A 17,232-nucleotide genomic window follows, 5' to 3' on the forward strand; every position below is an offset into this window, starting at 1 on the left:
AAGGACAGAAAAAAACAAAAAAGAAAAAAAGGAAAGAAAACTTTAAGCAAAGGATGGGGCAACCCTTCTCTAAGGCATCTCATTCAGTTTCCCCAAAGGCTGGCAAGAACGCAAATACCTTTTTGTGCCAGTAACTGTTAGCTAAGGCGTGCATTTCCTGAGAAACGTAATCATGAAAATTAAAACAAGGAATAAACAAGCAATGGGCATGCTGCCTGTTTCTTCTCGCTGTGCCGGGAGGATGAGTAATCCCCACGAGATGAAGAGACTATGCGGGGCCTCCAATGCTATGGGCGGGGGATTGTGCCCCGCGGGATGCATGGGGTGGGGGGACCCAATGTTACCCATGCCAGGACCATGCAGGGACCTATCTTTAGAAATAAAATCAAACAAAAACAAAGCAAAGAACAACACAAGGGGGTAAGCAATCCTATCACACCCCCCACCTCTGAGCACCCTCTGTGGGAAATGAAATTTCATAAAACGGATGGCTCTTTTATTTTTTCATCATGTTTAAAAAATTTTTTTTTCTGGTCCTGTTGTCTGGCTTGCAAAACCATGAGTTACAGTTAGGGACCCTAGAATAAAAAAATTGCGCTATCAAAAATATCTTTCAAAGACTTAAAATTTTATAAAGTAGAAGTGGGAAATGAGAGATTCATAATATATATAACATTTTCTCCAAGGCAAAAAAGGTCAAGGGTGAAAGTCCACTTCCTGGAATCTGACTAACCATCATCGCGACGCTAGGGCAGATCCTCTTCTCTCAAGGGGAAAAGTCGCTGGGGCTTGGGTCTGATAAAGCTGAAGGCAACTCAGAACTTCCTATATCCTCCCCCCATGGGCAGTGAATGATGTCCCAGGAAGGCACGGATGGGCTGGCTCATTTCACCTGTCAAGCCCCTCCCATTTCTCTGTTTTTAATAGACACTAAATTCTTCAGACTAGTGTCTGAAGGGGTGACTTCGGTGGGCAAAGGGACCATTTCCCCTTCATCCTGGATGTTTGCCCCAACCTGTTCTTCACGTGGATAAAATCCTGGGGGAAGTACACCGACAGCTCCCAGGGTTACCGTGAGTTGGCCCAATTCCTAAGGAGAGCCTACAATCCAAAATGATTTAACTGAATGCTTCTCACATGTAGAACTTTACAAATACTTCACCTTTTTTTTTTTTCTCTTTAAAACAGATTTTTAGGGCTGGTACCGAAGCCAGCATGCTCTGTTCTGCAGTAAAATACACAGTGCTGCGGGGTCAAGTGAAGGAGGCCCAGACGTCTTAGCGACACTGGGCTCCACGGGATAAATCAAGAGATAGGGACTGTCCGGAAATTGTCATTACTCTGAATGTAAGGGACAGGCTGAGGCGGTCATGGCTGAGATCCTGAAGTCCTGTCCCTGAGGGGCTATGGAGCTAGCAAAATAGAACACTCAGAACTGGGGGAGTCCTGTGAGACAGAAGTTCTTCCAGCCTTGGGTGAGCCTTGATGGAAAGAGAATATAGGATTCTCGAAACCAGGAGTCCAGAGGACTTGCTCCCGAAAGGGGCAGAGAGTAGATATTTTACGCTCTGCAGGCCACACGGTCTCTGTCCCAATGATGAACGCTGCCACCGTTAGCACGAACGCAGCCACACACGGTATGTGCACAAACGGGCGCCACTGGTGCCGATACACTTTATCTATATATGGACACGGAAATCTGAATTTCATACAATTTTCATGTGTTACAAAATGTCGTTCCTCCCTTGATTTTTTCCAACCACTTAAAAATGTGAAAACCTTTCTTAGCGGCAGCCCTACCAAAGAAGGCAAGGAGGGGGCAGATTTGGCAAAAGGTTCAGAGTGTGCCAACCTCTGCTCTGAGTAATTCTCCCATCAGAAAAGATGTCATTCAGCTGCTCTGAAGAACGTAAGGAATGGGTGTGGGGGGAAGGGTAGCACTGGGGTGGGGGGAAGGGTCTCTGTACATTGTGAGTGTCTCTGTCAAATAATTAATCTTCCAAATCCTGTATAACTTAACAACAGCCCACGCCTCCTGTCCCCTGCTGGGGGCCTTGACCGAATATGCTTGGGCTCTTTCTACGTGGAAAATCCACCGTGTCACCTGGCTTCTGCACCCTTGTGAATACTTACACCAGGATCCTATTAACAAGACAGAATAAAAGCATGGAGTTGGCCATTTCTAACTTAGCTCACCCTACGACTGTTCTTCATCATGCTGTGAGTAAGATTTCTGCCCGAACCTCATTTTCCCAAATCGATTCTGCAGCACGTGGTGTATAATAATCCTACTGAGTAAAGGACTGCCTGCTTTATATAAAATAAAGAGAATTGCTTGTTTTTTCCAATTCAAATTTTTATTTGAATAATCTTTGAGTCTTTAAATGTTAATTTATGCCATTAAAATATGGATTTCTACGGAGACCCTAGCCAGTTCTGCATTACTCACAAACTTCACAATGGCATCTATCTTTAGGGCATCTATTCAGCTTGATTCAACCGGCCAGGTTGCAACTTCTGCCCCTTATTTGGCGTGCCCTCCCCCATCCCCCCCAAGCCATCACAACAACTAAGCAGTGACTCATCCTTGTTCAGTCTTACCTGATTATTACCACCGCCCTAACAACGAGCCTAACCACTCTGTGGCTTAATTTTCTAGTGAAATACTCCTATCATCTTGGACCTGCTGCTAACCGTGTTACTTGGAAATTTAATCAGAGAATTTTGAAGTAGAAGGAACCTTGGAGATCATTTAAGACCAACCTCCTCAATATTTTGATGAGAAAGTAAAAGGAGGAGAAGGTGTGACCTGCTCGAGGTCACACAGTGGAAGGGCAACAAAAATTCAGAGTGCCTGACTTGATGATTCCAAATTGCTTCTCTCCTCTTTGGAGTCAAACGTGGAGCTGGCTCAAAGGTGGTAAAGAATGCTGTAGCCCCATTCATAAATGGCCATGAAACACTCTTCCCTCCAGAGAGTTAGTCTTGTGAAGTAGAAAAACAAAAAAGGCCCTGGGTGACCTTTCAATTAATATCTGGGTTGAAAATACAATTAATGTTCCCCAAGGACTGAAAATTGCATCTACAAATGTGCAATTTCCACACTGCACAGCCAAGAATCAACTTCTGCAGGGCCATCTTTCTGTCTCTTGTATTTAAACTCTCATTTAAGATTCAGAAGCTAAGCACCTGCTGAATATCTGCAGAGAACATATCAGTCTCATTGCTTAAAATCTAAATCATTTGGCCTGTGATTTTATGATTCCTTCGAGGGAGGCCTTTGTTTTAATAACCTCTATCATAGCAAGACAATCCCACAAGAACATTTGATTTTTTTTCCTCCTTTTCAGCAAGGGGCTGGGAAAAGTGAAACAAGAATGGAGCGTATTTCAACAAGACTAAGATGCACTCCCCTCCCCACCTGGGAAGACCCCTGGAATCAATAATACATCATAGCTTAATTGGGAACCTTTTATTTTTCTTTCTTTGTAATTGTAAAATAATACTTATCATCAAAGGCATCTTAGAGTCAATGAAATACTACACAGTTAAAAGAAATTGGGTATTGACTCTTGGAATGGTTTGGGAAATAGGAATTTATCAGATGTGTATGTGGGGCTGTCAATACTTTTCTTGAACTCACTGTTGAAAGCGTAACCTGCAGTTTGACTTACCAAACATTGGTTTAATAGCACTAAGCTGTTTTCATTATGAAAAAGATGACTTTTTCAAAAGAGCACACAAAAGCAATGAACATGAATCATGATGGAAACAATGGGTCCACACACCTATTCATACTGTTAACATTTCACCACTGTGCGTGAATTCTCTTTCGCTCTGTGTCACGGTCTTCCGTAATGAGGAAGTATTAGCATTTCAGTAGAACATTCAATCACCCCTATGCTCAGAACAAGTTCCTCCACAAATACAGATGTTATACATTATAAATTCCTGTTTATGAAGGGATGATTGAATATCTACCTGCCAGCTCATATAATAACATTTTTGTTATTGTTGCTTCAAATAGAAGGTATTTTTTTTTCTGAGGATGACAAATTTAAGATCAGATTCAAATTTTTGAAATAACAAGCACAATACATATCACCTTTTCTGATCCATGTGTTTAGGTGACAATAAAATCTCATTTTAATTTCTTGAAACTGACCTTTTTTTTTTTAAACACTTATGTGTATTTTAGTGAATTACTTTCTGGATTATATAGAATTTTGAGTGATTCTGCCTTCACCCCATTTGCAACATAGTCTCTATCTTTAAAAGTAATGATAGAATAAGCTAGAAAGTAATAACCGAAAATAAAGCACTTACGTTTATAAAATACTGCTTTAAAAGATATGTGGGGCAGAAGTTCATAGATCTTTTCTAACACGGTCGCTTCACCCACTAAAGAGGCGTTTACATTCCAGACTTGGACGACATCTTCCCGGTCCCGAACGCTGACACTGACTCCTATGACTTCGTCATCTGAGGGGAAGGCAGGGAAGAGAGAAATGAGTGATACTTCCAAGTCTGTCTGCATTGCTTTTTAAGCACTTATCGTCTTAGCTGTAAATTATGGATAAGATAATAAAAAGAAAGTGGCACAAGAGAACATGTAATAAATACCGTTTCTAAGGGGAACCGCTGGACAAAAAGCAAGTTAGTGGACAAAAGCTGCAACAGGCACATCACATTTACCCAGGGACTTAGATAAACATCATGTTCCAGCCAAACGAATTTTCCAGATAAGTAATTTATCCTTTTTAACATGTTACCAAAGCTTTCTGACTTAGTCTGTTTTGATGAGACTTCTTCTAAAATGGGTTGCATAATGCTCTGTCCTCTGAAAGCCAAGTGAACTCAAATGAACTTTTCCTCGATGCTTGACTGTCTTTGTTAAGAACAGCAAGTATTTCTCCTGACTTCCTGCCAAGTGTTCAGGGATCGTGGGGTGGTTAGTGCTATTTGCCCCAATACTAACTGGACCCAGACTGTGTGCTCCAAGCAGCTCATTCCGTTTTTGTGTGGTTTGCTTGTCTGCTCCTTCCCTTTTCATTCTTTCTGCTCTCCAGTGCTTCTCTCTGGCCATTCCCCTCCAGGTTTTGGCATTTCGAACTTTGGGCTAGAGAACCGGTGACCATCTGTGAGCACCGTATATAAAGGGAGAGTAAATATCTTCTGAGTGTGGCTCTGCTATTCTAGGACTTCTGTGAATGGACATTAAAGCATTCATTGATACCGATGAATGTAGGTCTTTTATTTATTTTTAACTAAATTCTGAGTTGGGGGCCACTCTGTAGATATTTGAGAATGGTGGCTAGATAAGGAAGGTTCTGTACCGTCATATGCTTCCTTGCACCCACTTTGTGTATGTTAATTTGTGGCAAAATGACAGGAATAAAGGGTTCTGACTCCTGGTTTATGTGCTCATGTCATATTAATGAGACAGGGTCAGCTCTCTGTATTTGCATGCTCAGCATTTATAAGTAAAATGCGAAAGAAGAGCATTATCAAAATTAGGGAATTTTGCTTTAGTTAATATGCTTTGTCTAATTTGCCTAATTTGCTCTAAATCTGTACATCTGAATATTTATACCATCAATTTTTCCAATTGTCTTCTGGGGGTTAAAACATTCTAGTATTCTTTTTTTTTTTTTTTTCAAGATTTTATTTACTTATTTGACAGAGAGAGAGACCGCCAATGAGAGAGGGAACACAAGCAGGGGGAGTGGGAGAGGAAGAAGCAGGCTCCCAGCGGAGGAACCTGATGCGGGGCTCGATCCCATAACACAGGGTCACGCCTGAGCCGAAGGCAGACGCTTAACGACTGAGCCACCCAAGCGCCCCTAAAACATTCTAGTATTCTGATACAATCTAAAAAAGGGCACATCTAATTTACTAAAGGAATTCATCTTTAGTAAAATAATTCCTTTGTTTCCTCCTTCCTCCCTTCCCCTCCTTCATTCCCACCCTCCCTCCCTTCTTTCCTTCTAAATGTGTATGACTTGACACTAAATGATGCCGTTTACATCAACGTTTGAAAACAGGCAAAATCGGCTTATGGCATCAGAAGCCAGATTGGTGGCCACCTTTGGAGGAAGGGAGGGCAAGGAGGGATTCTGGGGGGTGAGTAACGTTCTGCTTGCTCCCTGATCTGGATGTAATTATGGGGATCTGTTGACTCTATTTATCAAGCTGTACACGTCATGACAATTTGTGTACTTTTCAGTATATATGTCACATTTAAATCAAAATTTCCAAAAAATAAATAGGACCTGGTCCCGGCCATCCCTTAGCCAAGAGAAAAACTTTGTTGCGTCAAAAATTTTGTTTTAGTTCAGGTTTCTTATTTTTGAATTTACGCCTTCAATGGCACTTGCTCTAGCTCACTACCAGAACTTCTATGTGAGTGGAAAATCAGCGAGTGAAGAGGGAAGCACCGCACATTCCATTTTCATTACCATTTTCAAGAATGGCCATGAAGACACTAGGTCAGCCTTTTAGGGAAAAACATCAGCATTCTCCAGTCTTTGGGGATGGCCCATTTCTCCACTATTGGCCAGAGGGTGCTGTAATTGATGGCTGCTGGATGTGCTGAGCCATCAGGATTTCAGTTTGGCTTGGCTTTTGGTAACTAGGTGGCTCCTACTAGCATAGCACTTTCAGAAGCAGTGTGGTAAAAGGCTGCAACTCTTATGCAAAGGCAGATCCGTCAGCAATCATGTAATATTCATAAGTAGAATCGACCAGCAAAACCCTAATTATTTTAGGGTGCTGGCAGCATAAGAGCTAGGAGGAGCCACTGTTTAGGGAAGGGGGAAGTGAGGCCCAGAGAGACTGGCTGACTTGCTTCAGGTGGCAGAGCGGGGGCAATGGAAGAGCTAATGCTTAACAGACAGTTAATGGTGCACTGGTTTCCTAACTCAACCACGGAACAACAGGCCTTCTTTACTCAATCGTGCCTGTTTATTATTACTTAGACTATTTTCCCTGGTTCTGGAAACAGGAATAATTCGCACAGGAAACTTCCTCTCCCAGGGATTTATGTGTTTAGAATTATATCTACGACACATTTTTGGCTCCATATTGTGAAGTTGCTGACTATTCCCTGTTAAAACAGAAGGAATCTGTACTTTTTAGACAATTTCATCTTAACCCAGGTTTTGTCTTAAGGGAACGAAAGCTGGTGTAATAAGGAAGCAAAACAAAAGGAGAATTATGGAAACACTAGTAGGTGAATTTGAAGCTTGCCACGGCAGTGACTCGGCCTGGGGGGAGGGGCAAGATAGCACCATCTAAGACATCTGGGGACTCATTAATAGTACTAATTAGCTAAGGAGAAAAATGTTTAACTGAAAGCTGAACAGGTAAAGTGTTATTCTAAATGTTACGCCAGAAGCCTTCTGCAGGAACTAGCCGGGAAGAAAACAAAACATTAAATAAGCAAATCAATTCTTCTCCTCTTTGAGTGGTTTCATGATAGAAACAAAGCAAAATAAAAATGGACTTCCGGAGGCTCTGAGAAATTCACTCAGTATTTGAAAATGCCTGAGGACCTTCTGTTTGAGCTTCAGTTGTGGGGTTCCAAGTCCTAATGGGGAGTACCTCCCCGCCGAGCCTCTTTAAGTGTCTTTGAGCAGGGGCCCAACAGCGGGACAGGAGTAAGGGAGAAAAACAAGGGGTACAGAAGGGACTGTGCTGTCCTAACTCCACACTCCACTAGACACCACGTACCCCTCTGGAAGAATTGGAATGAGCAACCTACCCCAAATTGTATTAAGAACCAACCGATACCAAATTTTCTTTTCTTTTCTTTTTGCCTAATGATTTTGGACAGATGTTTGTGGATACTATTAAGATGAGGTACGTGGGGAAAAATATATGTACATATACATATGTACGTACATATAACACACATAAATATGTACCTGTACATACGCATATGACACGAAATGCCATAACCACATGAAAAAAACCCTATAACTTCACAGTTACCGAGTAAAGAACTTTGAAACATGTCAAAAGTCAAACACACAGAAACAAACGTGTCCAAGTGACAAGCACAAGCCAAGCACACACGAGCAGGTGACCGACGGCATGGGCTTCTTTACCTGCAGCGGCACAGTCTGTGAACTGTTCCCCGATTGTCGCTAACAACAACTCTTTCCAAACTGTGGACTGGCATGGGAAAAGAATAAAAAACAGCAAACAAAACCAAAAAAAATAAATCAAACAAAGAAACAAACAAAAAAAAACAAAAAAAGCAAAAAAAAAAAAAAAAAACCCAAAAACAACACATATATTTTTAGACAAGTATCTTCAGGAGCTAAACAGGTCACATTTTCTTCAGCTTCACATGCACTGTTCATGCCCGTTATTTGGAGCCCACAGACATCCCCAGATCACAGGTGTCAACACTCACAATAGTGGCATATACTGTATTGTTTTACAGGTAACTTTACACAGATAGATACGAGGGATTCAAAGTCATAAACTTTGTGTCTATAAAACTTTGTGTCCAAAGCCGCAGAGCCGATCTCTAGTGAAACCCTGATGAAGTTGAAAACATATGGGTGGGTAATGCTTTCAAATGACTTATAATGTTCCAATTCCTTTAGCTTTCACTGATTCAAAATGTATCAACATTTTATAGTTGAATGCTATTAGTAAAATTCTTCTCTCCCAAACCCTCCCTGCCCTGTTTTTCTTGCAGTTTATGAGGTACTTAAAAGGTTACCACAGTGATGAGCACTTAAGGAACTTTCTGGTTTAGTGAATGCTAGAGACTTGCAAATTTCCATCCGCCAGAGACAGACTGTTTATGTTAAGGGGGAGAACGTGCTGTGTGTATGCATGCATGCGTCTCTCTGGAAAAATCGGTACATGTTCCCATCCACCTTCTGCAAGTGAGAAACCTGGAGTCCCTTCTACCCGAGACCTACGAAGGCCATCCAGTCCACAGCCAGCATGCACTCACGGGTAGCTGGAGGCCTAAAAGTTCTTCCAGTTATTCCCCCTCGAAAAGTTCTTAGTCCCATTTATCTTCTTTGCCAGAGTTCACAGGCCCTGAACTCTCCCAGAACTGGGTGTGAATCCTGCCAGGCTGCTTAGTCTGTGAGCAGACAGGTTATCAACCCCTGGGCGTGTATCAGTTTCCTCAGGCGAGCAGGGAATAACAAGGGGCTGACCTCCCAGGGTTGTTGTCACCATGAAATTAGTCAACAAGGGCATTCAAAGGGCTTAGCATTGTGACTGCAGCAAAAAATGCTAACATTTAAGATCCGTTCCATAAATAGCTTGCATGTTTGCTCTATGCCAGGTGCTCACTACATATTAACTATTAATAATTGGGTTTATTACTATGTTCTAATAAACTGAAAGCAGCCTAGCTGAATTTTTAACCAAGATGATAGCAGTTAAGCACTGTGACCCTTCACTCTCGAGGAGGATTTTATTTTCCCTTTTCTAGATGCTCCCTTTGGCTCTGCTGGTCTCCCTTCTGGAAATCGCCCTCCCCATTCTCTATGTCCCACCTGCGGTGCCTTACACTGTTCATGATGAAGCTGAGGGCGTTGCAAGGAAGTGAGGGAAAGGGCAAGTTCCCTCCCCCCTTGTGACATCAGACGAGCTTGGCCCACCAGACTCCCACTCCTCCACAACTGACAGTGCGTGAAGAGGACACTTGGACAGACGTGAATGTGCTATTATTTGTGACTGCAGATGGCCAAGGAGAGAAAGGGCAAATGTGCCCGCCAGCTACTGCTCCCCAAAAGCTGACATCACAACTGTTTCTAAACCAGAACTCAAAGTCTGGTGTGAGTCAGTAAAGCACATGAAAAGGAAATCGTCCTCTCATTGAAATTAAAAACAACGTACGTTCTCTCCTTTTAAAGGGGGGCCAGGAGGAGCTTCGCGGGCCTTGCCTGGTTGTTGGCCCCCCTGACATTTTTTATGAAAGCCAAATAACAGGCAAATCCTGGAGCTCTGCATCTTGATGACAGTCTGCATCATTAACAAATAAATCTGGTCACATCTTTAGGTTTTGTATTTATGGGGAAATGACTCAAACCTATGGGTCTCTGGAGACACTGTAATTCTTTGAGCTTATCCACATGAAAGAAACCATGAAAAGGTGACTCGGGTAGCTTCTGCCCTTTCATCCATTTTCAAAGAAGCGTTTTGGTTTCCCAAAGCTTAAGAATGGGTTTGAATGTTCACTTTTAGTCAGTATGATAAATTCGAGCCTATTCCAGAAAATCTTGGTTCCTGAGGCTTGGCCACTAGAAACCAGTTGTCTCAGCAGGTCACCCTACCAAACAGGCTCTCGCCAGTCCCACAGGGAGTCTGGGCAGGGCCTCACACGAAACGCCCCCAACTGGTAAGATGCATGGCCTCCCACGCATCCCCTGTCCCCGCACCAAGTTCAGTGGAGTAAGGGCAAGCCTTTGGTGGGCAGGAATCTGCTTCTCACTATGTATACCAATTTCCACAAGTTAGTCATGGCTGGTGAGGAAATGACTGCCATCACCAGCCTTTCTGTAAAGTTTAGAAGTGCGTAGCTCTTCAGAATTTACGATACAGTCCCACTGCTGCATCATTTCTATAGAGAAACACCATACCACATTTTCAAGGTGACACTATGAGCTGGAAAATCACGAAGGTCAGAACAGATGCTCTCACCCCCAGTCCTGTTCTGAGACGACCAAGTGGACTGCCTAAAAAGCATGAGATGGTCACCAACAGCCCCAACCTTAGCCAGCTCTAGAAGAGGACCAGAACAAGCCTACCGTGCTGTCCTTGGGGACTTTCATCTTCCATACGCCTCCCTTTGCATTACTCTCCTCTTCCCTGGATAGAGACCGAGGTTTAAAATTATACTCAAGGATTAAGTAATTCTACATGCATTTAGTTTAACCACAGATGGCATTAAAAACAACAAACAATGGAGCATTCTTCAATAAACTCTCCCTCAGCCTTTTACTGGAAAAGGAAGCAGACGAAAGAAAAAGAAATGGGGTGGAGATGGGGAGGGAAGAAAGTGGGATTCAGTGGCCACAATGGCAGGGGTGGCAATGGGCGACCAGCTTCTCACCCTGAAGGAGGTGATGAGAGGTTCCCTGTGCTATCTGGGGATGGACAAATTAATACAAGTACTTTATATGTGTGAAGGTCTTTATGTTGCAGTACCACATTCATGGCATTGCCTTGTCTGATTCCTGTATCAACCACGCACTGTATGCCTAATAAGAGACTCGGCCCCTGTGGTGGGCATCCGCCGTGTTTTCCTGTTTAGTATATGCTTGCTCGTCTGGTAAAAGTAACCCAATTTCCCTTTAAGGAGCTATTTGTCCCCTACTTTTATGTTGGACCCATTCCAACAGGGTTGACTCCGCATCCTAGCCTCAAAGATGGGCTTATGACCCAGGTTTGCCTATGAAAATACTGTCTCTTTCTAGTCCTTGTGAGTGGCCAGAGATGTAAAGGGCCCATGGTGGGCCAATGACAGCCAGCCCTGGCATCTCATGAGGTCTGGTGAAGGTTGACAGTGATACACTTGTAGGGTGTAACACTGCAGCTCACGAGAGCCATTCTGCCACCACGAACGGGAGAACCTGTCTGAAAAACTACACCAACTCAGAGGCAAGCAAATCTAATCTGATAGACAGCATCAGATTCCTAATAACATCTGAGCGCTCAGGTATGGCAGAGATCAGCCCCAGCAGTGGACAGCGCAGTTACTTAGCACAGTTGAGGGACACGATATAAGAATTTATTACTAATTGGGACTCCAGCCTAAGCAAACAGACTCATTGCCCGCCATGCTGATCACTACACCAAGCTATTTAAAGAAGGATCCCTTCCTCTAGACCCCGGGCCGTGCTGTGACCTGTCTCCCACACTTTCTATGGGGTCCAGGGGAGAGATGTGTCTGAGGTTCAACGGTCCAGCAGACGTGGATACCCCCTCTGTTCCTCTCATCTCCCACCAGCCTAGATGCTTCTACACTCCACTGTCTAGGTCATCATCGTGCAAATGAAAGAACAAACCAAATGCAGCACCACCCCATACGAAGAGCTGCATCATAACTTTGGCGTGCAAACAACGACCCATTTTTGGTGAGACCACAATGGGGTGTTCAGTGGGGAACACTGAGAAACCTACTCATCACCGTGGAGCCCGGGGTGAAGGGGAAAGTGGGCAGCGGCTTCCTTCATAATTAAGTAAGAGCTAAAATTACTTTCCATCGTTACCAGGAGAAAATGACTTTGGCATTCCAATTTGGCAGGACGTAAATATTTTATGAGGTTCACAACCATTTGCCTCCCACCTTAACCTCAAATTACAAGTGAGACACTTACCAAAGTGGTCGCCTCTCTCCTCTCATTAAATGATAACTACATCTCAGAGGCAGGCTAGTCACAGGAGGGATGTTATTGTACACACTCCAGAATATCTTCAAAAGAAAAACACTTTGTTTAATACCCAGTATTGATTTACTATGCTGCTAGATTATAAAATTAATGCATTAAAAAAAATCAGTTCTCATTAAGTCCTATCCATTTGAAATAGATTTTCTTTTCAGTGATCTTTCCAGTTTTCTGCAAGAAAATGTCACATAGCACTCAAGAACGCTCCCTGCTGATGTTGGGCCAAGTTCTATCCTTCACAGGAAGCTATGGTTATGAAGCAAACCTCCCTAGGCAACGTTTCTCTGTGTAAAACCGGGCGAGGACCTTGCTATTGACTTTTCCGGCAGGTGGAGGGCATCTAATACAGACCTGAGAGCTGAATATATGTAATGAACCTTGTTTCCTTATGACACAGACTGCCTTCTTTCTAACCTCAGAAGGAGACTGTTCCACTTTGGATTAGGGGATGGCTTACGGAGGAGGAGGCAAAGAGAGATCCCCTTATGCACTCTCTCCTTTCCTTTCCCCTCCTAGAAGGAACACGCAACAGCTCAGTTACTAAAGCAACAAGTGGCCCAAAGTGTAGGTCTGCATGTGTGTGTCCTCCCCAAATTCATATACTGAAACCCTAACGTCCAACACGGTGGTATGAGGAGGTGTGATCTTTGGGAGGTAATCAGGTCATAAGGATAGAGCCCCCACGATGAGATTAGTGTCCCAACAAGAAAAGAAAGAGAATAAGCCCTCTTTCCCTCTCTGATGTGAGGAGACAACAAGAACATAGCTCTCTGTCTATAAACCAGGAAGATGACCTGTACCAGAGTCCAACCATGCAAGCACCCTGATCTTGGACTTCTAGCCTCCAGAACTGCAAGAAATCAATATCTATCGTTTAAGCCCCTGCCCCGTCTACAGCATTCTCGTAGAGCAACTGGAGCTAACTCAGACACAGGGTGGCTGGTGGACAAAACCAGATTATATAAAAATAAGAGAAGAAGAGTGGTTAATAACAGTGGTTAATAACAGTGGCTTTGGTCTACGAACTTTCACACGTGCATGCCATCTATCTCACCGACAACTCACTGGGGGGACAGTCATTATGCTTATGTTATACATAAGGAATGCAGTCACAGACACTAATCTGTCGAAGAGTCAGTGTTTGGTATGACTACTAGGAGTAGGACGAGGTTTGGCTTTACAAATAAGAAAGCCCTTCCCAGAGTGTTTGGAATGGGCCATCATACCACTATATTGTGAACTCCGTGCACAGAATTACTACACAAGCAAGAAATATCACTCTGTGCGGTAGGGTAAGTAGAGGGTGTCTGGCTGGGTCTACTAGTAGATCTGAGGAAAACAGCACAAGCAGCAGAACAACTAGAAAAATAAATCCTAGGGCCTCCGTAAGGGAGTAACATCAGTGGAATGAAATTTCAATGTACGCTGAATGGTAATCCTTGGCAGTTGTCTGAGACTGTGTGGTATAAAAATTAAAGCCTGATTAATTGCCAGGAAAGCAACAATGAAATGTAAGATAAAACTGAAATCAGAAAACCACCTGACAGTAGACTGATCAAGAATACCTTGATCCCTTATAGTAAAGTGGCACCACATATGGAATAGCTGAAAATAGGTTAGTAGTAACAGCAGGTCCTCAAAGAGGTGTATCTGTCCTTATGGAGGTATTTACCCGATAAACGGTTTGCCATCAGTGCAAATGATAACATGACTCCAGCATTGGTCTGTGGTGTAAGTGTGAACAGACAGAGGTGGAATTTGAAGCCGAACAGTTGGATTCCAAAATGTGTGCTCCTAACCACTATGCTATTTCCTTTGAAAATATTACTGTATGTTTTAGGCCCGTCTTTCTCCAATTCAGAAGCCATGGACCGGGTCAAGAAGTCACAGAATGAGGGATGCCTGCTGAAGATGTCTTCCTGCCAGGAGATGCTCTTCACCACATTGAATATGGTGCTTAGCTCCAGTCTGGGACTTCCGTGACAACGTGGCAGTGACCTGTGTAGGATTTACAGATAAAGCTATGCTAGCTTTAACTAAAAGGACTGTGGTGCTGTTAAACGTCAAGCCTTCCAATGGGGCACCCAAAACAGAGCACCTGCCCTCGCTCCCCCTCCCTGCCAAAGTTCTCGGATCCTGGCATTTCACCGAGCGTCTGAAGCACCTTAAAAAGAACGACACAATGCTTCTCCTTGTCCAAAAAGAAAACACTCTAAGGATGATTGTGCTAAGGTTTGTAGCCTTAACGGCTTCTCTTGAAAATAAACAGACAACTGACTTTTTCAGTCTTGGCAAATCTGACAGGAGGAGAACGCAGCCCAAGAAGATACAGCAAGAGACTGAGTTCTGACTTAAGTACTTAGTGAAGCACATCTTTACACATTGGTGCATGAACACAAAACAGGAGCGAAATATCTGGGGACACCACTGAAAAGAACCCCATTTAAAAAGTATGCAGCCCTAAAGCAGTCTGTTCCCTTGTTGCAAACCTCATCCAATATGTGGAATATTTGTTAAATTGGTTATCCGTGGTAACCTACAGTCCAGAAGCAGAGAATCCTCCTTGTGACAGAACATCAGAAGGTCTATATAGGGCCCCTGGGGGGCTCAGTCGGTTAAGCGTCTGCCTTCCGCTCAGGTTATGATCCCAGAGCCTCGGGATCGAGTCCCACATCAGGCTCCCTGCCTCGCGGGGAGTCTGCTTCTCCCTCTGACCCTCCCCGCTTTCGTGCTCTCTCTTGCTCTCTCTCAAATAAATAAATAAAATCTTAAAAAGAAAAAAAAGAAGGCCTATATAGTAGCTTAATGCTGTCACATGCCTATGTCATTCTCCTCACCGTGTAGGAATTCTATTATCTCCCATCATCATAAGAAGGGTGAGTACAGTACAATAAGGTATTCTGAGAGCGAGAGAGAGAGAGAGAGAGAGACCACATTCACCTAACTTTTATTACAGTACGTAGTCATAATTGTTTTATTTTATTATTACTTATTGTTGTTAATCTCTTACTGTGCCTAGTTTATAAATTAAACTTTATCCTAAGTCTGTGTGTGCAGGAAAAAACCCTGCTATGTATGGGCTTCAGTACTACGCAGTGTGTCAGGCATCCACGGGCAGTCTTGGAATGCACCCCTGCTGGATACGGGGGGATGACTATATACGTGATGGTGAAACAGCCTGAGGAAGGAATCCAGCATCACACAGCTCCTGAGACCCTCCTCTTACTCTGCGAAAGTAAAACGGCTATTTCACCGGAAGCTTGAAAACTCATGGTCATATTTTCTGTAACACATTGTTATTTTTGTTAAATACCTAAATTTTACTATAGATAGGAACTTGCAAATAGATTTCAAAAGCCTAATGGCTTTTGTAATTACTTCTTAGAATTCTTATAATTAATTCAAAGTGGCCTGCAAACAGTGGATTGGAGTAAAAATAAGCACAACGTTGATAAATCATGGCTAAGTGCTTTTTTCAAAAGCCTGAATGATCCCCCTCGGACGAGGAAAGGTATAAAAGTCGGGCATCATTCATTTGGGCAACATTTGCAGGCACCAGTTATGAGCATGCACTGTGATGAGCTCTTGGGGGAACGGCACTGCATGTATGAGGGCCAGCCTTGCCCATGGAGTCCACGCCTTGGTGGGTAAGTTCTCAAGCATCATTCTGGCACCCTCCCTGAAGAATGGAGGCAGGGAGGATGGTTGTCCAGTGGAGTCGTAAGTCCAACCAAGTCTACCTGGATTTAGGACCAAGGTTCTCAGGATCACCTTCACAGCTCATGGAGCCCTTGCAACCTAATTTCCTCCTCTACATATCAAGTAGATACAGCTTTTGCATTGGATAATTTAATGATTAAAGGTGAGGTGAGAGTTTTGATATGCCTCAAGTAAGGAAGCGAGGTGTGATTAGACTCACTAGACAGTGTGACCATTTGATAAATCCCTAATCTACTAGTTTTGATTGGAGCAATTATGCCCCATCTATCATCTATCTGCCAAATAGATAATCATTCATTACCAGAAAAACTGACAAATTTGCTTCTCAATTTTCTACTGGAATGTTCTGAAGAAATGAGAAAGAGAACATACTTGAAATTACGAGCAAAGAAAAAAAATGCTGTGTTGTGCAGGACGGGCAAGCGTAAAATAAAACAAAAAAACCCAGCAAACATCCCCCTCCCCCCACCAAAATCCAGAATTTCTTCTGAGGGTCATGGCATATGAAGCAAGAGAGTATTTTTGAAATAATAACTAAATATTTCCATTCAGTAGGAATGGATTTCTGGTTGTCTGGAGCTTGCTTCCCACCAACGGAATCAATGATTTTTGTGCGGAGGACAGAAAGAACCCAGAACAAACAAGGCAACAAGGAAAGAACTTACAGGATGTTTTTAACAGAGAGCAGACACAGTAGGCTGAAAGCAAAGTGCTTCTGATCTGCAAGAGCTGGGCACTTGAGAGAGCAATGGGTTTGTTTTGAATTCCAAAAGGGCCTGACTTAAAGAGAGAACCAAAGTTTGGAGGACTGGTCATCACAGATAAAATAAAGGACAGGGTATTTGGGCAGTGTCTCACCACACAGGAAGTCACCGAATAAATCACAAAGTCTGGATTGGGGAGCTAAGTGGGATTCGTACTCTGAGTGGAGAGAGCCCACAGAAAAGCCTGGGGAAACACATCACAGCAGTGTGCACCCCGCTTCATGCAAAAGGCCCACTGGTATATGTTTCTTTATTAATGTGAATACTTTGAAGTGCACAGGGGCTTCAGAAAATGGCAGTGAAAGCCCAAGAAAGTGGCTGGA

The 17,232-nt window shown here is 43.2% G+C and overlaps 1 protein-coding gene across 2 annotated transcripts in view; it reads right to left on the bottom strand.

Moving 5' to 3' along the window:
• EIF4E3 (eukaryotic translation initiation factor 4E family member 3) overlaps positions 1 to 17,232 on the bottom strand; it is a 38,216-nt gene that overhangs the window by 2,020 nt on the left and 18,964 nt on the right. The window contains exons 3-6 of one of the 2 annotated variants that reach the window (XM_048226557.2): positions 12,357 to 12,451; positions 10,785 to 10,845; positions 8,109 to 8,175; positions 4,327 to 4,482 (exon numbers count right to left, since the gene is read on the bottom strand). In XM_048226557.2, coding sequence (XP_048082514.1) covers positions 4,327 to 4,482; positions 8,109 to 8,175; positions 10,785 to 10,845; positions 12,357 to 12,451 — 379 coding nt within the window. Of the gene's footprint in view, positions 1 to 3; positions 4,483 to 8,108; positions 8,176 to 10,784; positions 10,846 to 12,356; positions 12,452 to 17,232 lie in introns of those variants that run through there. The other variant, XM_057311880.1, reaches the window with a different exon arrangement.

Source organism: Ursus arctos, unplaced genomic scaffold (assembly GCF_023065955.2).
Source record: "Ursus arctos isolate Adak ecotype North America unplaced genomic scaffold, UrsArc2.0 scaffold_14, whole genome shotgun sequence".
NCBI lineage: Eukaryota > Metazoa > Chordata > Mammalia > Carnivora > Ursidae > Ursus > Ursus arctos.